General features: G+C 41.6%; 1 protein-coding gene across 10 annotated transcripts in view; it reads left to right on the plus strand.

The window, feature by feature from the left end:
• ZMIZ1 (zinc finger MIZ-type containing 1) overlaps positions 1 to 27,223 on the plus strand; it is a 307,342-nt gene that overhangs the window by 192,083 nt on the left and 88,036 nt on the right. The window contains exons 1-2 of one of the 10 annotated variants that reach the window (XM_055798775.1): positions 20,187 to 20,332; positions 20,851 to 20,926. The exons of 7 other annotated variants lie outside the window; for them this stretch is intronic. Coding sequence is in view for 1 of the 3 variants with exons in the window: in XM_055798759.1 (XP_055654734.1) it covers positions 18,855 to 18,897 (43 nt within the window). In the remaining 2 variants the exon portion in view is untranslated. Of the gene's footprint in view, positions 1 to 18,757; positions 18,898 to 20,184; positions 20,333 to 20,850; positions 20,927 to 27,223 lie in introns of those variants that run through there. 2 more of the 10 variants (XM_055798759.1, XM_055798780.1) reach the window with 2 other exon arrangements.

Raw genomic sequence — 27,223 nt, forward strand, 5'->3', positions numbered from 1 at the left:
CGAGAGTCAGGGCAGCTACTGCAACTGCTGAAGTCGTGTGCACGGAGTGAGAGGAAGGAAGCAGCTCATCGTGCAAGCAGCTTTCTCATAAATATGCTATGAATTGTCTGTTTTGCTGGACGTCATCTCAGCCAGCAAAGTAGAAGAAAAACTCCATCTTTTTTGTAGGGTATTCCTTGGCTGCATCTCATGTGTCTCCCTAAGATGATGATGTAATTGATTTAAACCAGGATATTCCTTTACCAATTTTCTTAGATTTTTGGGTTTTGGTCATATCTCCATATTTTGTATACTAAACAGGATTTAAACTGTCAGACTATATCTGAAACACTTATAATGATAACGGAAGGATCAAAGTGGGGCACAGTCATTTTATAGGTAGAAGTTGTCTAAATGGTTAACAGGTTACTGTACAACCTGTAATAAAATCACTGAAGTGGGCAGATTTACTTATCCTTAGAGCATGCTACCTGGGGTCTTGAGTTCCAGCTGGGGCTTCATTATAGGCTTGTCTCTCTTTTGTTCACAGGCAGGTATCTGGATTTCCATTCTCGGTTACCCTGGGTGCTTCAGAGGGATGGTGGGTGGCTGTTAGAGCCATCATGCAGTCTCTTCTTTGCATGAGGATTTTGAAATTTTTGTTTGGAAGTATCTCAAACATAAATGTTAGAGATTGTATAAAAACAATCAGTCGAAAAGAAGAAAACAGACTTTTGCTGACCACTAGAGAGAGTTCTGTGAGGAGCAAATCCGTTTCCCACTCTTCATTCTTTCCCTTTTATTACCTTTCTTTTTCTGGGGCTGCTGTTAAGGGACAGTTAAGAACAAGTGGTACGATCTGTCTTTTATACTCACAGTGCAGAGGGCAAGTGCATGAGGCATTCCGTGGACTCTTAAGAAAAACAATGTAAATCTCTTAAATGCTTGTGGCAAACACCCATCCAAAGTGTACGCATATGCGGGGTCTGTGCAGTCTGAAGCATTCCGGCTATCGGCAAATAACTTTCTCGTTCAAAAGGCTAATCGCACGTTCTTATTAGGGAAGCTAAAGTGGACCATCTCCAGAAAGCGTTGCTTTCTGACCTTTAAAGCTGTTACCTCCAGGGCAGAGTGAAGCAGGATATGTGCCTCACTATTGACTGTGACATTTCTGTCCCAAAAATAGATCACTACAATCCCTTTCTGGTTCAGACCGGCACCCTCTACGGGTATGTAATACTCAACTGTGGTCCTGATTTTCAGAGGTTTTGAGTAGCTGGATATGCCAGATGGAATGCTAAAGCCCCCAAATCGGGCCAATAAGGTGAAAAAAGAGGAAGGAGACTACCTCACTGTGTTCTTATTTGCTGCAGCACGGAAAATGTTTCCTGTGGAAATCTTTAGCTTAATCTGAGTGTGCTGAGATCTGAGATGATTAATCCACTTAGCGGATCCTTCAGTGATGGAAAGTGGTGTACAAATCTATGTAAAAACAAGGGATCTTTTCCACCTCCTTGATTTACATAGCTGGGAGTTACTACGTTCTTAGCTACAAGCATAGGGGTTTATTCTCCATCATAACAAATGTTGTAGCTTAATAGCACTTACTATGAGTATTTTAATCATATAAAATAGATACTCAGACTGCTTATATTCTTTGGATGTCTTTTATACTCTAGACAAACTGTTGATTATATTTAGCTTTTTATTTTTGCGCATGCTTTTTTGATATGCAAAAATCAAGCATTTTTTATGAATACTTTCTATTTCCTGCTAGTTTTGGTGACTGTAAAAGGTGCTAAATGTGAATTTACACTGGACTGGTTGAAAGATGTTAACAAAAGTGAAAAATTTCATACCACATTTTATTTATTTGTTTTCCAACCAATGCTCTTAGTCATCCAAGGCCAGGCAAACAGACATACCAATCCTGTTTAGCCAAATTTGTGCTGACCTTCATGTAGTTGACTTGCTCCTTTGATATCAGTATTAAATTCTAACATATGGCAGTTATTGATCATGGGAACACAGAGAATTAATCTTTGCAGCAAAAAAGTTTTCCGGTGGGACATTCAGCTTGGGCAAGCTGACATGACGAGACAGAAATGAAGTTCCCTCTCACGGAATCTGTTTGCTTACCTACATCTTAGTCAGATCACAGGCTAAAACACTGGAGATCCTGATAAGTCTTTCAGTGTTTTGAAGATGACTACATGGGCCTCGGATGTTGTGGAAGACATATTTCCCTTCAGTGCCCTGGGAAAGAACGGGCATGCCATTTCAGCTGAGAGCGGCACAGAGAGCTGTCTGATCCCCTTAGAAGCACTAAGAAGACACAGCGGGAAACGGAAACCATTAACAGTCCAGTTCCTCGGGGAAGATGAAGATGGTGTAGGGAAATAGTCATTTGTATCGCTCAGGCAGGTAAACACCAGTGTTTGTGTTGATCCACCAGTTACCTGCATGGAGAACACTTTTAGCTGAAGATCTATTAGAATTAGCTGTGGGACTAACCTTTCCTGTTTGCTTGTCATCTGAGAGAACTGTTTGCTCTTCTTTTGGGGATGGAGAAGGGAGGAGAAATCACTGTGTTACAGACAAGATAGCGCTTATCGCTTCAAACCCACCTACTACTGCTACCTTTGCTGATCGTGCACTACAAGAAAGTCATGGAAAGTCTGTAGCTTTTAAGCTGAGGAAACGCATTCTTCACATTAATAAGCAGCTTCCCACAACAAATAGCAATGGGAACTTTTGGGTTCTTGCATCGAAAAGAATGATACTAATTGTTTTGCCATATTAAAGTGGCTAATAGGAACTCCTTCCCCACATCCCCCTTTTTGCAGGTCAGTGTGGCACATTCCAGTTTGTGTTTGCTTCAAGGCACAGGAGGAATCCCTCATAGAGGGGGAGGGTTGTTATATCACGCTCGAGCGCACAAGCAGTAAGCCTTTTGCTTTCTTCAAATACCCCGGTTGCAGAGTAGTTAGGAGGATTCTGGATTTCCCCCCACGCGTTCCAAAAATGCAGCATTCTTTGTTTTTCCACCACAAATGAGCTGAAACCCGTAATCTCTGTACTGAGCAGAAGTGATTAAAATAGTGTGGAACAGATGGTTTAAAAGCTGCCAAAGATTGAATATTTTGCTATTTTGTTTCTTGAAACAACTGCATTAGTTCCTGAGTCAGCTTTGACTGGGCTATCATAACTCATCGGAGACCAAAGAGCGCATGGTCATTAATAACAATTAATTCAGGTTTTGTTTTGGTTGGGGTTTTTTTTTTTCCACTGTTTAAGAAGATCTGTATGTGCTACACATTGAGGGAACCCATCATTTTCATGCAGGACAAAAATGGAAATTTTCTACAGAGCTTTTAACAGTATTTTTTTTCTTGGAAATTTTGCTGCTTGGGTTTGGGTTTGTTCCCTGGAAGGAAAGGCCATGTTCCAGTTAATACTACTTAGAGAATAAAGATACCACAGTACTTTGAAATGGTATGTGTTTTTGATGCTCAGGATGTGCAAGTTTGGCAATCTTTACAGATCAGTTTGTACAGAGAAGTTTCTAGACAGTGTTATGTTCCAGGGACCTGTTATAAAGCTGTCGGCATCAGGTGTGCTCCGCCTGCCATTCCAAAGGAGCAGATGCCTTCCGTAGAGGTCTTAAAACCAGGGGACTTGCAAACAGCATGGAGTCTTACCCTCCCCAATGCATCTTGCGAAACAGCATCTTCCTCTTTTGAGCTACCTTGGGGTTTTGGTTGGTTTTCTTTTTTAAAGCCATAGTCTTAGTGTAGATCAAAGGAAGATTCTTACTATCAAGCCAAAGCGTGTCAGCTATACGAGTGAATGTATGACAGCGCCATACTGGCCTCTAGGCTTCCACTTCTGCCATGGAGCCGCTCCAGCAGCTGTGTAAGGCTGCAGGTTCTGGCAAGTTCTTTTGATATGCCTAGGTACCAATAGCTTACAAGTGCTGATTACGCTGCATCTTACATATCAGCTCTCTGCTCTCAGAGAGTAGATCAAAAGGTTTGGCATCCCCTTGAGGAACATTTTTAGAGATTGATTTTTGTGGACTTAGAAGAATATTTATTGGTCGCTTAGAATTTTTGTGAGACCTTGTCATTTTCCTCTTGTTGTACAAACCTTGCATGAGCTGAGCCATTACTGTTTTGATGTGTTGATCCTAATTAAATTTAAAGTTTTCAAACAGTAAACTTCCTAGTGAAGTAGCATTTATTTTCACATATTTGCTAATGCAAAAAAGCCATGACTTTCACATTCAGGTTGGGAAATGGAATGCTACCTGTGTGTAGCACACTAATAAATGACTTCTAAAAAGGGCAGTAGCAAAACCAAGCTGCGTTAGTATTTTTATTTAAACATGTTCTTAATTTTGTTAAGGTTTGTAGTTTTACATCAAATTTTAGAAATTTAGTAACTCTCTGATTGCTGTAGATGACGCTCTGTTTAAGCAAAGCAATTTTGAAAAAATACAAGTCTCACAAAATGATCACTGGGACTGAATCTCACGGCCACCTCCCCTCATGTTCATGGGAACCAATCTGTTTGGCCATGTCATTTTCTGGTTTCCACTGCAGCAGCTACCCAAGTAGAAAAGAGCTTCACTGAACACCTGTGAAGTAAAGAACCTGGCTTCTGAAAGCTGTAACTAGAAATAAGGAGGCAGCTCAGTTACTCGGGTCTGGGGGGTACGTTGCCAGTTAGAGACTTGGATTCTGGAGAGACAGTCACCTGGCTCTTCTCGGTGGAAGACTTCTGCTGTTGTGTATGCTGCAGTTGTATTCACTAAACCTGAGTTACTGCAATACACCTGAGACCCACTTGGACTGAGTAATGCTTCGTCTTGGACATATTTACTCTGTTTTGCTTTGTTTTCCTAAGGGATTAAAGGCTTCATACCTAATTGGTTTTCATTCCCTGCTTTTTTCCTTCAGGGGATTCAGTGTCACTTGTTGGTCAAACCTTGGTTACTCAGTTAATGGGCTTTATATCTCTTGAAGTACTAATTTTTTTCTAAGACAGAGGAATGCAAATGAGGGGAGAGGAAGGATTTTGAAGGTTCTCTGTTGAAACTTCTGGTTTTGTTTATTTTTTTAATTCTCCTAAATACACAGTCTAGGAAGTGACATAATTGCATACACTTTTAATTTCCTCCAGGCTCTGTGTGGTCTTCATCCAGCTTCTCAGATGTTGGCTACAGATGTTTAGAATCGCTTCCTCCCAATTAAACATCTGCTGTGAAGTGACAAAGTGTAAGACCGCATATGTCTGAAAGGCCAATGTATGCACAAACAGTTTTTGCTGGTAGATGTAACGAAAACTTTTTCCCTTGCCTCGGTTTTTAATGCACAGACGGTGAGAAATTGCTCTGCTTATTGAACTCCATGGGGGAGACTGAGTGCCTGTTTTAAGTACATGTTTAAAAATGTGCTGCTTCTTGTTGATCTTCAGTGTAAATCTTTTGGATGTCTCTTAATCAAGAATGTCACTTGCTTTACTATCTAAGGGTTATTTGCTGTCCCACTTGGGATCTTTTGAGATCCAAAGTAGTGATGTGAGCTGGTCTGGTGACTTTACAATTTAGTTGGAGGGAATATAAAAAAAAAAAAATCTAGTTTTTTAAGCTCGGTGCTGTATGGCTGTCGTACCAAGTGGGGATTCATATAGCCGTTCTCATTCTTTGATTGCTCAGTGCCTAGTGGTCTTTGCCTGGAATGGCAGCAGAGTAGGTGTATGCAAGAAGAAAACCGACTATGAATAAATGGTAATAACAGTATTACATCTGGGAGAAGAATGGAGAAGATGGTAGCATTTTTTTTTCTTTTTTTGGTTGACAGAGGTAGAATATTGACTGTTGATGATGTTAGGTAGAGATAACAAAAGACTAAAATAAATGAGTTTCTGAAGATATCAGAGAAATGCCTTGGGTTTATTCCATGGGGGAGAAACCAAGAAAAAGCAAACAGTGGCAACAAAAAACCTTTGTTGATGGAAATTCAGCAATTTTAGTTAGAATTAAAACATGTATAGCAAATTAACTTGAATTAAAACATGTATGGGTAGAGTTTGTGTGTGTATGTTGTTGACACACTGTGATGTTAGATAAGAATATTCAATAGTGTGTTATTTCTTTTGTTACATCTTAGTCTGCAGAAGTGCAAATGGATTGTGAAAGCAAGATGTGCTTTGCTGTGTCAGTCCTGCTAATTAACGATTTTAAGGATTTTTAGTGGGGGGAAAAAGTACTAAATGAGAAACATTCCAAATTACAGGTGAAGGATAATGTTTCAAGGATGCAGCCTACTGATTAAGAGCTTATTAAGCATTAGATGACATGTAAAATGAAATGTTTTCAAAAAAATGTAGAATCCCTAAGTGTGAAATTGTCTTCAACTGTGGACAGTTGTAACACGAGCAAAAGATGAGCAAACTTTCAAAAGTAATTTGGATCTGAACAAATTACCCTGGCAATATCTGTTTTAAGTCCTTTACTTTTTGATCAAAGAGATTTCTAGGAGGCTGAATTCAAGGTAACAAATTTGGTGATGTAGGCATGTGAGCTGAACTGTGAGCAGTGTGCTCATTTTGTATATGCTTCTGAACAACTGCTGATGGTAACAAGATAACCCAGGCCATATCACAACCTAAACCATAGCAAAAGGCCTCTTAACCAAGTTAACAAAGTCTGGAACTCCGGTGTTACAGTCACATCCTCGATTATAATGATACATCTTTTTTTTTTTTTTTTTTTTAAGGAGAAAACCACATCACTCCTGGCCTTCTTAACTGTATAATGTTTCCTTTTTAAAAAAGTTATTAAACCCCTTAGTTCTTGCCTTCATCTGTTCATTAGATAGCTAAATATTTATTTTTCAAAGTACTCTCTGTCCTAAGAAGGTAACCTCATCTGCTGCAGTCACACAAAAGGAAGTGCAAAACTTTTCAAAGGGTCTGTGTATGGGTTTTCAGGTGCCCCGATGCAGTGTTGCTTGGTGATGGTGGGGGTGTTACTGGCTGGTGCTCTCAAAGGTCCCGTATGACATCAAGGCCACTTGCGCTCAGAAACTCTGCACGCCGTTTGAAGTTCTTTTCTTTGAAGAACTTGTAACCAAGGTAGACAGGAAAGAGGGTGAAGGAAGGCAAGGGTTGGAGAGCAAGACGTGGGAACTGAGTTAACCCTGTCAGCTAACTGGGAACTGCTGTCTTGAGTCGCCCAACTGCCTTCATCACACAGTCGTTTTTCTGCTACCGCCATTTGGGAGAGAGAGGGTAAAGAATTTATGGTAGTCATGAGTTTTCCTCCTGGATTTTACATCATCTTCTTAGAAGTGATGAACCTCCTCTGGAAACAAACAGTGTTAAATCAATTACAAGGGCTTTTGGACTAATTGCAATTTACCACTGTGAGTTGTTGTCTGAAAGCAGTCGGAAATCTGATTTAACCAAACATCTCGGTTTAAGGATTGTGGGTTTATGAAACCTGGTTCAGGGCAATGCAGTTAGTGGCAGAAAGGAGCAAGTCTTGCTACAGGGGACTGAGGGCTCTGTATTTGTACCCAACACCGTGCCCCTCAGAGCAAGGTGACCTCCTCATCTCCACCTGTGGGTTATACCAACAGTTTATTCCCTGAAGCAAGGATAGCAGACAAGCAGTGGATTTGCTGTTATGCACTAGTGTAATCGCTTATGTTAATGTGTTGAATTCCTCCCAAACAGAGCTCAAATGGCAACACAGTGACTTCTTTCCTTTTTCTTCCCTTTGTAAATGTAACCAGTTGTATTGGGGGCTGGGTACTGTTTTTATGTTGTGAGTTTCTGGGCGAAAGTGCCTTCTTTTCTATGTCTCTGTTCTTTTCATTTACAAATGCAGAATGAAAAGCGTGCCAAGTTCCTTGAGAGAATTTGGTGTCATTTGCAGGAATCATCAGTATGGCTGCTCCCCAAAGCACACCTGAATCTTGAAAGCTTTTCCTTCCCTATGCTGCCGCCTCCCAGCTCTGCCCTCCTGGAAGGCAGCAGCAGGCAGTGGCTGTTTCCCCTTAGTTGCTCCTTCTAAGGGCACCACTTGCTGCTCTGGCAGTTAAATGCAAGAGTTAAAAGAATGTATGGATTTTCCTTCAGATTTGCGGTCTGTGAGCTTATTTGCTAGCTTGCGTTACAGTTGATTGACACAGTCATCCTCAGTAATGTTAACCACAGTACTGTTGTTTTGCCACATCTTTTTTCGTACCTTTGCATTCCTCTGCCTGCTGGATGACTACCTTCAAAAAGCATTGTTACAGCTCTTTAATCTGATGTAATTATTTAGAGAATGTTTTCATGTTTTTGACGAAATCAGATATCTCAGTCAATACTTTGTCTGAAAGTAATATAAATATTTTATAAGAATCATGTAAATTATGTTCCACATTTTAGTAGGTTTAGGGCTATTACTTGCCTTCCTGTGGCGTTCTGTAGGGATTCGTGCCTTTTTTTTCCCCCCTTGCTGAATGCACATAAATCATTTTTGCTGTTATATGAGGCAGTGTCAAAGTCCTAAGAATTTAGTTGTATTTTTAAAGCTAAAAGTTAATAAATAGTACTGATCATTTCTTTTATGATGATATTCTAATTCTTCTTGGGTCTCTGGGCAATACTGTAGCTCCAGTGATTAGTCATAGGAATGTTGATTTCATTGGACCCATACATTTTCAGCCTAGCTAATGTCTCCCTGTGGCAGTTGTGATACTTAAGACAAAACAAAATGTTGATTTGATCAGTGTTCTTTTTTTTTTTTTTTTCCCCTCATCATAAATTGATGGGATTTGCATGCTTACTCCTGGGGTGCAGAAACCAGTAGTATGGGCTTTTTCTTCTTTTGTTTTTACTTAACTCCAAATTTAAAGGCGTTTCATGTTTTTCCCCTGATTGATCTGTTAACTTTATTTTGGGAAAAAACCAAGAATGTATGTGTGTATGTGTCAGGATTTTTTCATACTGAGGCTGGTAGAGAGAGCATAGGTCAACAGAGCTGAACTGGGTTAGAAGTGTTATCATACGTGATTTCCCTGGGGAGCCAATAAAAAACTGAAGCAGGAGTCGTCACCTACTCACAATCTTTTCCGTAGAGGAATTGCTACCAAAAATGAGGCAAAACTGAAGTAAATGCTGGTTGCTTTCATGGAGAACCCAAGAAAAAGTGTGTTCTCCTCCTGTGGAAAAAGAAAATTGTGCTGTGGACTCGAAATAGTTTGCTCATCGTGTACCAGGAGATGGCTTGCACTCAGTGGCATGTGTTTAGCATGGGACTAGGAGCACAGAAGTGATATATTGAGGGTTACGGAGAAACTAGGATTCTTTCTCTCCCGTCTGTCTCTTTCTAGCAATGTAAAAACTAAGTGAGTGACCAACTTTGTATTTCCCTCCATCTTTCTCCCCCTTACTCCCGGGAGCGTGAGAAGATTTCCAAGAGTGTTAGGAGATATATAAGTCTTTCTCAGATTGCTGAGCAGTCATTTCTCTCTTCTAAATGATGAAGCTGTTGAGGAGCAGTATTGAAGGGTACTCATTAACTTCTCTGTTCCGGTTTTGTAAAGCTGGCTTCTGTTTCCCCCTCTCTAATTTTGATACAGGAGTTTATGGCAGACCCCTTTTATTCCGTTCTGATCGAAGTGAGGAGTTAGTTCATTGAACTTCGCTCCTTCAGCAGAGATAAGAGCTACCATTAAATCCCAGAAAGAGATGGCAGATGAGAGTGGAGATAGTACTAGAATATAAACCCTAATTTTGTCAAGGCTATAAATATTAAAATTATAGGTCTTTACCCAGAAGACTGTCTTCAAAGACTGTAATGGTGATTCAAAGCTAGAGAAAGGCAATTTGGAGAGGACATCCTATGCATGAGAAAACAGAAATGGTTTTGACGAGATCTGAGGCACTGTAGGATCTTTGCCTTTCCTTCTTGGAAGTACCTGCCTCCTGAAGGTTTAGTGTCTCTAATCCCTCGTGACAGAAACTGTCTTTAAGCATAAAGCAGATTCTTATTTCCGTTAGCGTGTATTTCTGTAAATATGTCTACTATTCCCTTTCCCAAAGTAAAAAGAGATTTAACTTTTGTAACTTTTTTTCTCCTACCTTTGGTAAAAGCAAATTGCTTTGAATCTACTGATTTTTCTTTGCAGGGATGAAAGCATATTACATGTTTTTTTTAGGAAAGATTTGATGTGAGTCATTTTAAAGAACTGCACAGCATTTTCCAGGCAGCAGTCCTCTGGGCCAAGATAAGTGGCCTGCAGAGTAACACTAACATGTATTAAACCTCATTTAAATAACCTGCCAGTACTTTTTAATTTAAAATGTTGGTGATAAAAGGTGCAATAGTCAGTAAAAAGTTCGAAGAGCTGACAGTGACTGACTGGTTGAAAGTTAAGAGCTGTGGTGGTACAGGCCACAATTCCCAAAGCAGAGTAATGACCTGTGGTTCCTCAGTTCTTGGAAATACACGTTAAAGATGTTTAACTTTTAGCTGCAGGAGATGTAGGACTTCTAGAAAATCAGACCCCAATTATGCCCTCTTAAGTCAAAGTATCCAAAATTTTAATTTCTTTTGAGGGTCTTCTCCAGATTGTATTTTCTCATTTAAGTCAGTCCCGCTACACCTGAACTTTCACTTTAGCTTTTGTAGCTAAAGGGGAGATTCTTCAGTGTGTATTCTCTAAGTACTTTAAGAAATTAAAAGAAATTAAGTGAATAAAAATAGTTGTCTGATTAAGCTTCCAGAGAATGTGTTCAGCTCTAATGTTTACTTACCAGCAGATTTAAATATGAAACAAAAAGCAAAACCACATTTACAGCTTAAGGGAACACACAGAATCCTTCTGGTTTTAATTTGAAGACTTCATTAAAGATGGGTCATCATCAAACCTCCCATCCTAAAGCTTTTGTCTTAAGCTGTTAAATTCTCAATGTTCAGTCCTTTGGCTGTGGACAGTCAGCCTACCAAGGTGATGTGTTGTATATATTAGACAGAAATACTAACCTGATGCACATTGATTTATTTAAAAATCAAACAAGCAAACAAACAAAAAAAGACAGTTCCTGTCATTCACAGTGGAAAGGGAAAGGTTCTGGACTTGATCAAGCTATTTCAAAGTGTCTCTTATGGACAAGATTCCTTTCTGGTGCCTGTACATCGTTAAAGCACTACTTTTGTGAAACTCTCCATGCAGTGTTGCGGGAGAGAAGTAAGAAATGCTGTTTAATACTGATGGATAGTTTCCAGGTTATAGAAAAGTATATTTTCATAGCTATAGTATTGCTGCATTATTCTAACAGAATGTAAATTATTTAACAGATGGATGAGTTATTAAAAAGTCTTGACGTGCGAATGTTGCAAGGTGTAGACTTGCTCTTAGTCTCAAAGTAGACTAGATCTGTGCTAGAAACCCTCTAGTGAAATAAGAAGTGTTTATATACGTGCCAGAAGCTCTCTTTTAGTGAGATCACATAATCCCTTGATTGTAAACTTAATTTCAATGGGAAGCCAATAAAGGCAATATAAGACATAGCACCTTGCCAGTATGAACTGTGTCTGTGCTTCATATCAGCTGCCAGTATAGCTCTCTTCTGTGACTGTACTGCTAAACGCTTCTCAGAGCAAAGTAGGTCTAAAAGACTTTAAGCCTCTGTTAAAGAAATACGTGTACTGCTTTAAACAGAATTATGTAGAATTAAGATGATAAAAAGAAAAAATCCAAAATGTATGTGTAGTGTTTTGGTAGGCATGTGCTGGACGTTTATCAGCTTGAGAGATACCTTTCTGTCATGTGGCAATAATGTGTTCTGGTAACTTCATGTTCTGCTACTCACAGCTTCTTTAACCCACAAGCTATGATGCTTTAAAATGAGTCACAGTTTAAGAAGAATTAAAAGCTCTTCATGACTCTATCTATATATAGCTATAGATACATGGTTATCTATAATGCATGCCCTTGTATTTTGTTCTGAGCTATTGTATTTTCATAATTTTATTTGAGAAGATGTAACTGCTATCTGTATAAGGAAGGTGCTTCTTAAATTTAAGAGGTAGGTGGTGAAGGGTTAAAAATCTGAGGGCCTATTAATGTAGGGAAATGCTGACACAAGTTCTTCAGTCCTTTTCCTGACAGAACACCCATCTTTAATTTGCTCGTCTCTGTACCCATATAACATTGTACATCTGTCCTTGAAAACGGCTCTTGCAGCGTGAGCGTAGCCAGTGGAGTCAATTTAGCAAAGGTTGCTGTCTGTGTCCTAGTGATGCAGGCAGACAGCCTGGAGCTACGACTTATAATCAGCTAAACAGGTATATGAATAATTACTAAAGATAGAAGCCTGTGTTAATTGCTGTTTTTAATCTTGTTCTCATAAATTGCTACAGAATTATCCCTCCCCACCCCCCCCACCCCCACCTTATGTCAAAACGCGTAGTTTTCTCATATTCTAAGTAATCCAGTGGATTTTGGAACATTTTTAGTTTTAAGAAGATCCTTGCTGATATATAAGCATCCACGTGCTCCTTGAGAGTCCTTTATATCCACTTTAAAGCTTTGTTCCACTGCCAGCATGGTGGAAGGAAACATGGCACTGAAAAAGCACGAGGCCTGAAGCATTTGGAGTTGACCGAGACTGGAGTTCACCAATTTCTGAAAGCAAAAACTGACGTTAAGCTGCTGTTTCTCTTAAAATGATTGTCTACTGAAATGTTTCCTTGCAAATCTGAACAAAACTACTTTCTTTTCAGACCATTTCCTTTCTTCTGCAATCACTGTATGTTTGATTATCAAAACAGACAAAACAATAAAGAATCCCCCTAGTTCTGTCTTGTTACTAATGCAGTAATCATCCACAGTACATGGGAAAAATTAAGGGATGCTCTTAGAGTTTGATTAGTGTATGGGGAGAGGAGTGACAGTGACTGCATTTGGTCTTCACCAAGAACATTTTGCCTTATTAGGCTACTTTGCAAGCTAAACTGTACTTTATCTCACAGTCTGCTAAAAATAACTCTGTATGGCTTTCTGGCAGATTGATATAAAAAGTGTATGATGATGGTACATGGATTTGTTTAAATACAAAGCTAGAAGCATGAGCTGGCCTCCAAATAATGAATGCCTTTGTATTGCAGAATGGAAGCTTTCCAAGACAGTGATGCGTGGCCACCAATTTTTAACTCCTTTTAATTTGTAACTTTGGACTTTTATCTATTTTTTTATTTATATAACCATTCATAGGTTAGATATGGCATCATTAAACATCTATATGCACTTTTGATGGTTTTCTAGAATCCGCAGTTGTCTTGAAGCAAGTGATGCTCAGTGTTGATTTCACAGATTTATTTCTTTTAATATAAAAAAGAATACTGCATCTCAACTTTCTCATTTGAATGCTCTTACCATTCACTCATAGCACAGAAAAAGGGCACTCATTAACTTTCCTATGTATAGAGTGTAAATGCTGTGGCTGATGAAGGACATATCTTCTCTTTACATCTTTTCTTATTCCGTTTATGTCCCGCTCAGGATGTTTGTGTCACACGTTCCTTCTCATTACTGATACTTTCCATATTTTAGTGGATTGGTTTTAAAAAGTAATAATTAAAAAAAGGATATAAGCAATTAGCCTGGGTTTCCTCTCAAACCCATTTTTGGATTAGGGGCAGCTCAGTAAAATGGGGCCAACAGGATTACGCAGAGGGGAGGGTGGCTCAAATTGAGCCAGTCCCCAGAAAGCCTGAGCAGCGCACAGCACCGCTTCAAGGATGGGACTGGAATAGGAAGCGTCAACTGGAGATGAATGCATCTATAACCTAGGAGGAAAAATTAATCTAGGCACTGGGATTGACTGTTTTCAAGAAGGGCTTATTCTTTTGAGATCTTAATGAGGAATATTCAGCACAAACAGGGTTTACAATGCCAAGGAAAGTCCAGGAGCCCTAGCAGGGCTTCTACTTTCCAAGCTTCAGTTTAATTTACTCTTTTGCATCCCTTTACTCTTTCACAGCCTCACAAGCTGCTGTTCTGATACTTCTCTGCCTTCTTCCAGTGAGAGCTGATTAGGTTGCTGTCTTCAGAGCTGCCTCCTTATCCCCTTGAACAACTGTTCAGCAGGGAGAGAGGAAGCTTAACTAATTAACCCACAGCTTGCCAGAGGTGGGGCTTCGGCTAAGAATGGCTACACATTCAATTGCAACAAATATTTCGACTGAGAATATAATCTTGAGCCTCTCAAAAAGCAGCAGAAAAATATGTTTTATTAATGCGCACAGTGAAACTTTCTAAGAAAGAGAGGTAGCAATCCTCATTGCATTTGAAAGCCTTGCGTCATGTATGACAGTTTTTAGTCCTTTGACGAACATATGAATGCTAAAAGATTAGTTGGAAATCTAAAGAAACATTTGATCAGATACTCCCCCAACGTGGTAGCAGCCTAAAAATTTATAAACTATATGAACAAAATTGGACAATTTGCAAGATGTGGTGTAAAAGTATTGAAGGAAAATTTAGTGAAAAATATGGATGTTTTAGAAATCCACTTGGTCATGCTGAAAAATATGATTTAGAACGGAAAGGGCTTAAGTTAATTTCTATTTCTGTCTGATTTTCTAGAGGAGATGTCATGAACTCTAGCCCAGGTGCCAAAAGAGGCACTGAAAGTAGAGATGAGCATTGAAGACATTTGTGCCATGCTCCAGTTTACCAAGGAGTTTGAATGGAAGTATCTAGAAGTTGACATCTTAAAAATTTGGAAAAAGAATAAAGCTCCCATGTCACAAAAAGCAGTTTGTAAAACATTCATTAGTATTTGTAGCAAATTAGGTAAAGTGAAAGGAGGGCAAAGCATCTCAGGTGGGGTATGTTCCATCTGTCTTTAGAACTGCCTAATTGACAAGTTGGGGTAGAAGAGGGCAGCTGCAGGAGCTCTGCTGCAGGTGAAACAGTGCTGGAGACAGCTCTGAACTGATGCTGTCACTGTACAGTGATTTTTTAGTGATTTTTTATTTTATTTTATTTTGTTTAAAAGTCCTGTAAAGCCTCTCTTCTGGCTGTCATCCTACATTACAGATGTGATTTTTCCTTAGTGTACTTTATTCTTTGTTTCTGCATGGTTTGGTTACTTTCGCTTCTCAGTTTTCTTCAAAAGTATAGCTCTGAAGAGAACCAAAGTTATGAACAAGATGAATGTGGCTTCAGTCTGTAATTCTGGGGAGGGGGGGGGGGGCTCTCCCCCATATTTCATTGTAATTTTATAGAACTTTTTGTTTTCCTGCGCATGGTAAAGACATTTAATCAAAAGAAGGAAGGAAGGAAATAGAAATTAGAAAATTGCAACATTGCATCTTATAAGACGGATTTAAGGTAGATCTCCTTTTCCAAAGATTGTGGCAATTGACAGAGGTGTTTTTCATCGCAGTGCCTACAGCTCTATCCAGAGCCTCTGCATAGGTTCGAAGGAACAATTTTTCATAATGGGCCAACAAGAACACGAGCATTTCTGTGGTCTTGAAAGTTAAATAGGGTATAAGTCTCTTTCAGAAGGTTTTGAGAGTTTTGGTCCAATTGTTGTGTGCACCCAAACCAACAGCACTTGCTGTTTCCAGGTGCGTAGTTCAGATCAGAGGGTCTGTCAAAACGTGTAGCTGCCAGGGGTGCAAGCAAGCAGTGGTCATGGGCAGCAGCAGGAGAAATGAAATGCTGTGTTGTCCTATTTTGCAACTTTCCTACCTTTGTTATAAAGCTTGACAAAGAAGGGGGGACCAAGGGGTAAGTACTTTAGCCACAGGTAATCTCTGCAATGTAGTAATCTTTGCCTTAAACAAGACAGGACTAAACCACGTTAAAAAGTCTTTTTTACTTTGCTTTTTACACTGGGTTTTCCTCTCACGCCTCTCTCTGGATGGGGTTGGTTTGAGTCTGGAAAAATGGGTTATGCATGAAAGACACTTGACGCAGAGTCAAAGGATTTTTCTTTTTTTTTTTTTCTTTTTTTTTTTCTTTTTTTTTCCCCAAGTACATGGTTGGTTTCTGACTGGGATGCAGCCCTGTGATTTCTAACAGCTTCAACTGACTCAACCTACTGTGAAACATTAGGGAAAATCCACAAGGCCACTGATCCATGTATTCTATGTATTTCAACTATGTAATTGTAAGCCTTCTAAAGAGTTTTTTTGAATCCCTTGAATCAATAGTAAAATATATACATATCCAGGGAACTAATTCTTGGGCAAATAACCTGCTCTACACAAGTGTTGTAAGGAGCTACCCTGCTGTGTTCAGCAGTGCGGCAAGACTCTGATGAATAAAGATTGGTCCCCAAGATAAACCTTTAAATCTTTGGTCATAGAAAATTTGCATTGCTAAAGGGTTATATTATGACTCAGTGGCCAATAACTGGTATTACAGCTACTTGAAGAGAATTTCCTTAGCCTTTATGTTTTCTTTCTCTAAATAACTTTCCTGCTTTTTCCTCTGCACACCTGTCATAATGAAGTTACGGTAAAACATGATGATGTCCTCCTTGTGCAGTCTACTTGATACTGAAGCATCCAAGCGGGAGATTTGATCTCCACCCCTCTGCAGCCTTTCCTTCTTTTCCTCTTGTTGGTCTGCGTCTTTATCACAGGTGTTCATGTATTTGGTTCATTTTTTGCAGTATCACCAAAGAGGGGCAAGGAGGGAGAGAAGTGAGGATTGCACCCAAAGGCTACCTCGCTTGAGCTAGTTGAAGATAAGCATCATGCTATTTATGTTGAGCAAAGGCACCTGAACATACAAATCTATCCACATGATTATCTTGTTCACCATAAAAATCTGTTGCACCAGCATGACTTAAAGATGGACTTCTGACTTCTTAAAAATATGCTTCTCCAGAGAGAAGCATCTTGGCATGGAGAGCAAAGAGCAAGTGCCTTATGGATGTGCTGCTGGTGATTTGTTTGTGCCAAGTGGTGACTGACAGGATTGAGATTTGGGAGGATTCTGATCAGTAATATTGCTTGGCACTGACAACATACATTAAATGGCCAAACGCTGCCTCTTGTTTTGAGGTAAATGGAACATCTTTGAAAAAATCTTCCAACTCTTCTCCTTAATCGGCTAGAGGTGGCCCAAATAAACATCCTTCTCCCTGGTAGGACTGAACGATGCCCCGACCCCCTGTCTCCCCTCCCCTGTGGGGCTGAGCATCTCGCTGGCCCCATGGGAGAGCAGCCGCTCAGGACGTGAGCGGCCAGGCACACCACCAGACCCGCAGCAGAGCCAAGGAGTCTGCTCTCCCACCCCTGCATTTAGAAGGTGCTTCCCAGTACGGTCCCAGTAGTAGATGTCTTCAGTGAGGCTTGTTATCACTGCCTGAGATAACCTTCCCTGTGATGTAATTTGACATACTGCTGTCAGTGGGGCTTAAACATAGTAATCTTTAAAAATGATTGGGAATTTGCCCTAGAGAAAAAACTGTTATGATTAATTTTTACAAATGATAAACCACTCCTTCTTCAAAATACTGCATGCTATGAAGTGTGATTTAATCCATTTAACTACAGAGCCTGATGCTTCTGACAACTGTGACTCAAATGTCATCACAGAAAGTGATATTTCAAGTGGCAGGGTGGGATTAGAAACCTGCTGAAGATTTGTCAAAGGAGAAGTAAGTACATAATTTTTAGATAAGTGATTTGTCTACTCTAAACCACTTCCGCTGAAAAGACAGGCAGCTTAAAAGAGAAACTTACACTGTTACACGAGAAAGAACATTTAATTGCAGAGGGGGGGAAAAGGCAATCCTCTTACTTATGATGGTAGTTAGAGAGAAAAAAATAGGTTACTGGGGAGTATGGGTTTTCTATACAGAAATAGTAAAAGTATTTTTTCCCCTCAGAAAGTAAGATTTCATTGAGGCTTGTATGAGGAAGGAGCCAGCCTCGATATTTGGGACCTTGCAACTGCCTGATACCTTCTTGTCGTCGTTGATTTGTGTGTTTTTTGGAAATACGAAATGAGACTGTGATAGTTTACAAACCATGTGAAAATGTTGGAGATACAGTAAAATTTGAAACGAGCACAAAAATGCATGTTCCATGTCTGTGTTATTGTCAATTACAAATTTTGTTCGCATCCTCCAAGTCTGAACTCAGTGCAGTTACGTTAGCAGGGATTTTGGTCCTTGGTTTGGGATTATTGACGTACTTCTCTTGCTTTGCCAGATCTCTAAAATTCATGCTTGCTATTATCTATTGCGCCAGCCTAGCTGTATACTTTACAGCTCCTTAAAGCATCTGTCCACTCTGAAAGGCAATAAAAAACCAGTGGTATGAGGTTCTCTCCTTTCCTTTTGTGTGACTGACTCTAAAATTTGATCAACTCCAATGGAAACTACATTTTGTGTAAGAGCTTGTTCCAGCAGCCCCGTGGGTCCTCCTGGATCTCTGTGGACCTCGCTGGAGGTTTGCCTGCGCCATAACGGTCTGTGCGCTGTGGATAGCGGACCGGTGCTGTGTTTTGTACCACCTGTAGCAGCCATGTCATTAAGAAGTGTTCCTTCGGTTGGGCTTGTGCAGCTCTGAGATTGCAGAATTGAGGGTTTGGTTCACAGTACCGCTCAGTCTGGTGGCTGAGGGGAAGCAATAACCCCGTCTGACAGGCTGACCTTGAGCTCCTGTGTCAGCAGTGGAAGTTGGGCGAAGAGCCACATGTACCTTTTACTTGTTTGAAGCGGATTCCGGGGCGGGGGGAGGGGGAAGAGGACATGAAATCTGACAATGCTTTTTTGTGGAATCATTTTTCAGAGAAGAGCTTCTCTTTGATATCTGTGATAGTTTGCTGCTCCGATCTGTCATGTCGCAGACTTTCTGCGCGCTAAGGTGTTTACAAAGCACGGGTAAGTGACTGTAAGCACGGCAAGGAAAGCTGAGGCCGTTCCGTTCGCCGAAAGGAATTTTTGCTGGAGAGCCAGGATATTTTTGATGAAGTCTTCCTATTTTTTGCTGTTTCTCTTTCGCTCGGTTGGCCGCTGCTGGCTTCCCAGCAGCAGGGCCGGGAGCGCTTTAAGAGGTGGCGGTGCCTTTGCGCAGGTTGCGCCGGGGAAGGAAGCGGCTCGGCACCGCAGGAGCCTGGCAGGAAGAGGCCGGTGCTCGCCGGCCACAACTGAAACGGCCAGTTTTCCCTCGGAGAGCGACCAGAGAGCTTGTCACATGAGCTGCCTGGTTGGTTTGGTTTGTTGGTTTTTTGTTTGTTTTTTTTTTCTTCTTTGACACTGTCAATTGAAACTCTGGCCGCTCGAGGCTGCGTCGTGCCACAGTTCGATACGTGAAACTTGTGTTAAAAAGTCTTCCGGGTGGGCAGCGCGGAGCTGGGAGCGGCGTGGGAAGGGGCCGCGCCGCCAGGAGCAGCGGGCGGCCGGTGGGGGTGGAGCACTGAACCCTCAGAGCAATAAATAAATAAATAACTTGAAGCCGCCCCCCCCCCCCCCAGCAAACAGCCCACGCAAGGCTGCCCCGCTGGTGGCGGCGATTCTAGCCGGCAGCACCCCCGCCCGCCGCCCTGCGTGCCTCAGTTTCCCCTGGGCAGCGCTGGCGCCTGTCGCTCCGCCAGCCGGGGCACCGCGCTGGCCGCCGCCGTGCCCCCCCCCCCCGGCGCCGCTGCCCTCGGCTGGCGGGCCGACCCCCCCCCGGGCTGCCCCCCCGGGCCCGCCGGTATCTGCAGCCGCGGCGCGGGGCGGCGGCCGGTCCGGAAGGAAACTCCCGGCCGCGGGGGCCGCCCGACCCGGGCGCTGCTCCGCCGCCGGGGCTGCTCTGGACGCTAATTAGCATGACTAGTTTGATGGATTTAGTCAACAGCATTCAGCAAACTGGGTAGGGGGGAAACAAGTGGATGAGGTTTCCCAAATCTAAAGACTTTGTGGCCCCCAGTGCCCTTAATGGTTTGTTACGCGGACTCGAACAAGTGTTGCTTCCAATTAATTGATCGAGGGGATTTATTTTAGTATTTTGGCTGGGTGCCAGAGACGGAGGCTTTGTCCTAGCGTTTTAAGCACCACCCCTCCTTGCAAGTTTGAAATGTGAGCTGCCTGGGTGGTGGTTTTTTTTTTTTTTTTCTTCTCCCCCCCCCCCCCCTCCCCTTCCCCCCCCCCCCTCTTTCTCTCTCTCTCTCTCTTCCTTCTGGCAAAGTGGCTGTGGCTGCGTGTGTGTGTGTGTGTGTGCGTGCGTGTGCGTGCATGGGTATGAGAGCAGGAGGGAGAGGTGTAATGGGAAAGCAAGAGATGGATCACTAGAGACAGAAAAGAAAACCATCAATATCAGTAACATGCAGCTGAGGTGAGATTTTTCTGAGTGTTTGATTTTCTTAAAACCCTTTCAGAAGATTTAAAGCAGCCTTCTGCCATGCTGTATGCTGAAGACGTACTCCTAAGCAATGTCATAGGGATGCTTACATGTATATTGCCGTTTTAGGTCTGTTCGCGTACGTGTGAAGTTTTAAAGCTTAACCTGATTCTCTTTATTGTCTCTAGAGGGTTGTAGCTTGAGCACAAATAGCCTGTTGGCAAGTACGGCATGAGCCCATTAGCAAGACTCCATCTGTGATTGGTTTTGCCTGGAAACCGGGAGACAAGCAATGAATAATTGATGTGTGTTGTGCAGTAGCTGGACAGGCAAAGAGGAGAGAGAGAGGGAGAAACAGAGCAGGGTGCCCTCAGAGGGGGGAGAGCGAACAAGCTTGAAAATAGCTACTGGCTGCCTTGTGCTGAGATGAAGGCAACCCCGGCTGCCTTTGTTCTGCACTGGCTGCTTTCTGCCTAGAAGTGTTTGCAGACATATGTGGCCTTTTTCTGCAGCAGGAGAGAGGCAGGCGAGCAGAGGAGGGGGAGCAGAGGAAGACTGTAGGCTTTCTGAATGACAGAGAACTTGTGGGTAAGTTGGTTGCTTTGGGGGGAGAGGGGCCGGCCGTGTGGAAGTGGGGACGCGCGTGTGTGTGTGTGCGCGCGCGCGTGTGTGTGTGTGTTAGCGCTCAGCCTGCCTGGGAGCATGTGTGTGTGTGTGTGTGTGTGTGTGTGTGTGTGTGCGCGCGTGTGTGTGTGTGCGTGTGTGTGCCAGCGAGGGTGCATTGTGGGTAAGGCGCTGCTGCATGTTGTCAGAGGGGATGGCAGGCAGGCAGGCGCCACCGGGAAACTGGGACGGGCTCGCCTACAGCCACCCTTCCTTCTGCTTGCTCCTGGAGGCGTTTAGGGATGCAGGAAGGAGGTGCGCGGCTGGCTGATTTAGCTGGACGTTCCCGTATTTTTAATTTAGGGGGCGAACCGTTTAAATTTTACAAGCAGCTTTGCTCATTGTATCTGCAATCGTAAAGCCAAAAGGCAGTTGTCGGTGGTGTTTTCTCCAACTTCAGCCTGGCTCGCACTGTCAAAACGTGACAAGCTGTTTTGCGAACAGCAATGATGATACTGCTGCCACCATTTCATTTTAGCTGTCTTTATAAAGCCCGTGCCATGCAGAACTCACATCTGTGGCAAGTGGTTTCCAAGAAGGTCCCAAAGAGGCGTTTGTGTCAATGGCAGTCTCGGGTATTCAAGTTGACAAGTTTTTTGCCCCTGGTGTTGAGTAGTAACAAGTGGCTTGCTTATCTCTTTGCCTGTGTAAAAAATGTAGGTTTTTAATTCACAGATTATTTAATTTGCATGTAATTTATGGAGTTTTAAGAAAGTTTCAAACTAGTGCTGCCAGACTGGGATTCAGGATGTTGGTTTCTTTCTTGGTTTAGTTACTTGCATTAAAGCAAATAGTAAGTTGAAACTGAATAAAATGGCATATATATTAGTGCACAACAAAAAACAAAACGCAAGGAATTATACAGCTTCAGTGTTTGCAACTCAGACATTGACAGCATGGTCTGCTGGGGGAAAAGACTTGCTATTGTAGATAGCAGCTCTTTGATCAATCATATCACTGCATAAGGTGAAATAAGCTTTGCCTGCAGTAGTGTCAGTGATCCTGTGGCCGATGAAGTCACTGTCAAAACAAATGTTGACTTCGGTCATACATACTTCTTCTGACTTCAGGTGAGCCCACGATAAGATCTGGCTGAAAACCCCCTTGTATCTGTCAGCTCTGGATGAAATAAATGCTCTCTGTCTGGCCAATTTGAACCCCCATGGATGACAACAACTTATCTTGGCTCATGAAACTACAGAAAATTATGTCTGTTCTGCAAATCTGTAGATTGTGAACAGAAAAGTTAATGGGGAGGCAGTTTCTTTCAAGTAGTCATGTCTCAAGTCAGGCAAGGCTAACCAGATCGTTAAGCTGGGATGACCTAAGAGAAACAATTAGCATGGCTGGAACACTACTTGGAAATGGAAGTACATCAAATTAAGATACAACTGAAATTACCTTGTTACCTAATATTTGCTTCAGTTTTTCTTCAGGTTAGGACTTCATTGCATTTATAATGGTGAGGACAGTAATTACCAGCAGCTAGCCATGCATAAAAGTAGAAGCTCTTCTTAGCTGAACAAAAGCATGTTTCCTCCGTGCTGTCACTGATCTGCTTAGTAGAATTTTGTTCCTCTTTTTTGCTTAGCACTTAAATCAAGATGGCAGCTTAAATGCAGTAGAACTTGCAAACAAAAGTTTGGGTTCATGTAAAATTACTTGAGAAGAACTCAGTCAGTCACGCTTCGGTTTGAGTTTAAGCCAACAGAAGAGTGTTACCAAAGACTCAGTTTTGAAATTATGATTAAAGTTGTGATTTAAAAAAATACTTAACATTAATTTGATTCCCACCCATCCCACTTTCATCCCTTTCTGGAGGAACCATCAGAAGAACTCTTGGGAAATATGTCTGCAAATGCAGTGAAATTCCACTTAGTAAAGAAGTCATTTGAACGTGCAAGGTACAGTGTCATTGAAAATTGATCATAAGAGGTTTAAACGTAGTCTTAAACCTTTCATCTTGCGTAGCTTGAAGTGGAATGGGCACGTATGTCAAACCTGTGCGAGTCTGTGTCTCAGTGGTCCTGGCAGGAATGTTGCCATGTTCATACTTTAGCAAAACACATGTGTTCTTACTGGCATTACTGGTGCTAAAAGTAGCATTTAGTCCTGGAACCCTTAAGCTGGACACTGCAGGAACACCCAAGAAAGCTTGTCCCCGTGTAGCACACAGGGGACAGCTGCTGGTTACAAAGTGAAGAAGAGCAGCATGCAAACTAATAATGAGAGAATAATACAGGATACTTTGGGCTCAATTAATGAACAGTTTGTTGTTGTAGTAACAGGTACTGTATTAATTACAGTGAGATCATTTAAACAGAATGTTCTGGCAAAACAGGCCTTCTGTTGTTGTAAAGGTTAGTATAGCAATTAGATTAAGAGTCCTTGAATCCAGTCCCCTAACCCCCCCATCCCCCCACCCAGTTACACGATGCGTAACTAAGACAAGAGAATAGTGTTTTGCTGTGTCGCAAGGTAAGCTGAGGACACAGAAGTTCCCATGTTATCCTCAGTTGTCACTGGGGCTGTGACAATGCAAGGCTGCTTTCTCGTGACCAGGACACCAGCAAAAGGGATGTTACTGATCATCAGCAACAAAAAATCTTACTAGAGTGCAGCCAGCAGGAAACTGTCACTCTATGGGATTTTACAATTGTAATTTTTTTCTCTCACAAGAAAAGACAGAACATTATATTAAAAAGTAAAACAGCTAATAGGGAAGGAGCTAACTGGGGGAGTGTAAATAAAACCCAAACCTTACCGTGTGGAACATTGCTAAAATGACATTCCAGAGATCTTCATGATGGTCTCTGGTTTTGTTCCTCTCAGTTTGAGCACAGAGACTGCCACAGGAAATACCTTCCTCTGAGGCTGCTCTTGCAAGTGGAACTTCGCTCTGTTTTGAGTGGAACAAGCAGAAGAAGCTGCTGTTAAGAGACCGCCATGAAACTGCTTGTAAGCAGCTGGACAGCAAGGCTTTTTTGCTCAAGAAAAAAAACCCAACTAAACAAACAAAGTGGGTAAAAGTGGCTTCCTCCCCGTGCTGCTCAACTATTGCTGCATTGGAGTTCAGAGCTATCCGAACTGGAGCTGGGTGATCTGATCTGAGCATCATAAGCCTAGCTGGGCCGTGTGGGTAGTTGTGCAGGCCGAGCGGATGGTGTGCTACCTGCAATACCTTGCAGGGTACAGCATACAGTGCAGCATAGCCATGCCCTGGGGGGGTTAAAAATACTGTTGTATCAGAGCACAGGCAGTGGGGTCATTTAAATTTCCTAGAGTTTGCTTTGGTGGTTTTCCCTGTACTGCCTTTCCAGATGAAACAAGAATGTTCCATGAAAAAATACTGGATGTGGCGTCTGTTTCACTGTAGTGTGGAGTTACTGATCGTTTCTTTGGAGTGACCAAAACAAACACATCCTTACAAAAATAGCTAAAAGTTAACACTCTGGAAAAAATACATCAATAGCGCTTGACCCTTCTGATGGCAGGGTAGGGACAAAAATACCACCAGGTATACCTGCTTCTGAAATGGCTTTAGCAAAAGGTTGTTTAGGTATATAGAGCAGTTGTTCAAGAAGTAACTGAAAATCGACTTGTTCAGTGTCGGCACAATTTGAAGTTACTGAACAAAACCTTTTAACCCAAAATGTAAAAGGATGAGCTAGCCTTCACCTGAAATGGATGTTGCAATAATTATCAGAGGTACACCAATGCACAATAAAGCAAAGCAGTAATAGCTTTTAGGGCATGGTGAAGAGTGTGTATCCGTTTGTCATCAATGAGAAAGCAGCCAGCCAGTCTGGCACGTACATATGCTCTTTCACCGAGGATTCAGTCAGGAGACTAAAGTAGCCCAGAAAGAACACAGACGGGTTATTTCCCCCGTTTTTAATTGAAAGTTCCCTGAAGAATTTTCTTCTTAAAAATCAAGACGAGGGATAGTTATAAAATAAGATGAGTGACACTGGGACAATAATTACTTCAGCAGTGTTTAAGGCTGCCACTCAGCCTACCTATAATAAATACTGTACATTTCTCCGTTTCTTGACCTGGATCATTCTCAAATGTCTGGCATTCTCTGGAGTGTGTTACTAATCCTGATTCCTAGCTTGTGGGGGCTCATTCTGTTGACAGTAATCTAGTGTGACCAATGACAATTTTACCTATCCTAGAAAAAAAAAAAAAAAAAAAAGGTTAATTTTGTTCTCAGTTCTCTGTATTAGTACCAAAATGTTCAAGACACCCGGTTAAGCTCCTGACTCCTGTTGTTTGTTGTAACTGAAGTACAGCTCTCACCAGCTTGATGAATAACCTTTAGGATTTGTTTATCAGCTTCTAATCCTCTACCTGAATTTTCTTGTTAGTAGTTGGTGTTCTTTTTACCTCCTCAGTGCCCCTTACATCTCTTAAAACCCTTAAAATCAGGAGGTAGGAAAGCTGGACTCCTGTTGTCAACTCTGTGTTGACAATCCTGGGAGCAGATGAAACCCCACGGTTGTTGGTAAATCTGAGCTCATTAGAATGCTATTTGATTATAATGTTATAGTACTTGGATGGGTTCCTTCTTAGGCGTGCTTATTGTTAAAACTATTTGTACTGGCTATTCGAAACCATTCTGATCTAACGTAGTTACAAAAGAAGTGAGTAGGGCTTCAGCAGAAGCAGAACTAGGGCAACCTGGGATGCTTATTAAAAAAAACCCTCACTCCTTATTCTTGGGTATCTTTTCTTACTCAAGCCCAAGAAGGTAACAGACTAACAGGAGATTGTCATATGAGTCTCTTCAGTGTGCAGTTAGCTCTGCTAAGCAGCTTTACTGGCCTGTTCTTTGTTTTAGTGATTTTAACACATCTAACATTTTACTAAGAGCCTTATTTCTGCATTAGTGAGTAGCAGGAAAAGAAAAAAACACTGTGTCATTTTTTTTTGCCACTTACTTATCCATATTGTAGCCTGACTTCAAAGAACGGTGTTAACAGTACTTTTGGTGTCTTATCTACTGACACTATCCAACTGTTTCAAGAAAGTTGAGTTTTTCAAGCATTGGCCTAACACCATGGCTTTCAGAGGAGCCTGTCATGATTTACTTATTCATACAGATTGCAGTGGCTTATGTAGTCTTGATCCTGCTTGATCTGCCAGCAGTATTTGCTTCTATTGATCACAGGCTGTTACTTGACTGCCGTGAGCAGCTTGTAGGTCTCCCTGGTTCTGTTAATGGGGTCTACTATGGATACTTCTCAACGTTCTCGTTTTGTTGCCGTCAATAGTTTTAACTCCAGCCTTCCCGCTCAGACAGACACTCCCCACAGGGTTGTGTCGCACCCTTTGTGTTTTTTGATAAGTTTGGTAATATCTTAGTGAACTTTGACACTATAACTGGGGTTCTGTCCAGATTTGGCTGTAAGCTCTGATTTATAATACGTGTTTGGCAGTGTGCCTGGCTGTCATGTTTGCTTGTGTGTAGAAGCTCTTCCTATCCTAGGTGTAATAAATTGACATATTTTTGGAAGTAAGCACCAGTCCTTTATGTTCCTACGTACTTTAAAAAAGGTACATATGCCTCCCTACTGTTTTTCTAGCAGTAGGGCAACTGGGAGGTTAGGCTGGAGGTAACATCTAAACCAGGTCATTGTCTTGCACATAGAGAAGCACTGATAAATTGTCCTGTTCCAGTCAGCTTTCTTAATGACTATGTGTGTTTTCTAACTATTCCTCCAGGTGGAAATACTGAAATTCCTTAATCGGCTGATTAACCTGGAAAGTCCTTAAAGTGACTATCTAAATTGTGGCTGTCAAGTAATAAGCTTCATAAGACACAAGTTGCATTAAAATGAAGTTAAAACCAGAAACGTTCATGTAAACTTTAATATGGCCTTAGTCCATTAGAAACCAGAGATTTTTTAACCTTTTTACTAAATGAGTTTATGGCTTCCAAATACGCTTTTAAGGCCTTTGAAAAATAGAAGCATAGATGGTCCTTGTGTATTTGTGTTTCTGGTTTTAATATGAGGATGACCTTCTTTTGAACATGCAATTAAGCTTGTGTCTGTTATTATTTGTGGCTCCTTATGTAATTTTCTTTGAAAAATGGCCCAGCAGATGGTGTTTGAGCAGAAAGAGGAGATAGCCAGTGGCTACCTTTTTGAAGAAATATTTGAGATGGAGAATTATGAAGACCAAGTGATTATACTTGTAAGGAACACGTTCAATACA

The sequence above is a fragment of the Falco peregrinus genome, chromosome 1, assembly GCF_023634155.1.
Source record: "Falco peregrinus isolate bFalPer1 chromosome 1, bFalPer1.pri, whole genome shotgun sequence".
NCBI classification, from domain to species: domain Eukaryota; kingdom Metazoa; phylum Chordata; class Aves; order Falconiformes; family Falconidae; genus Falco; species Falco peregrinus.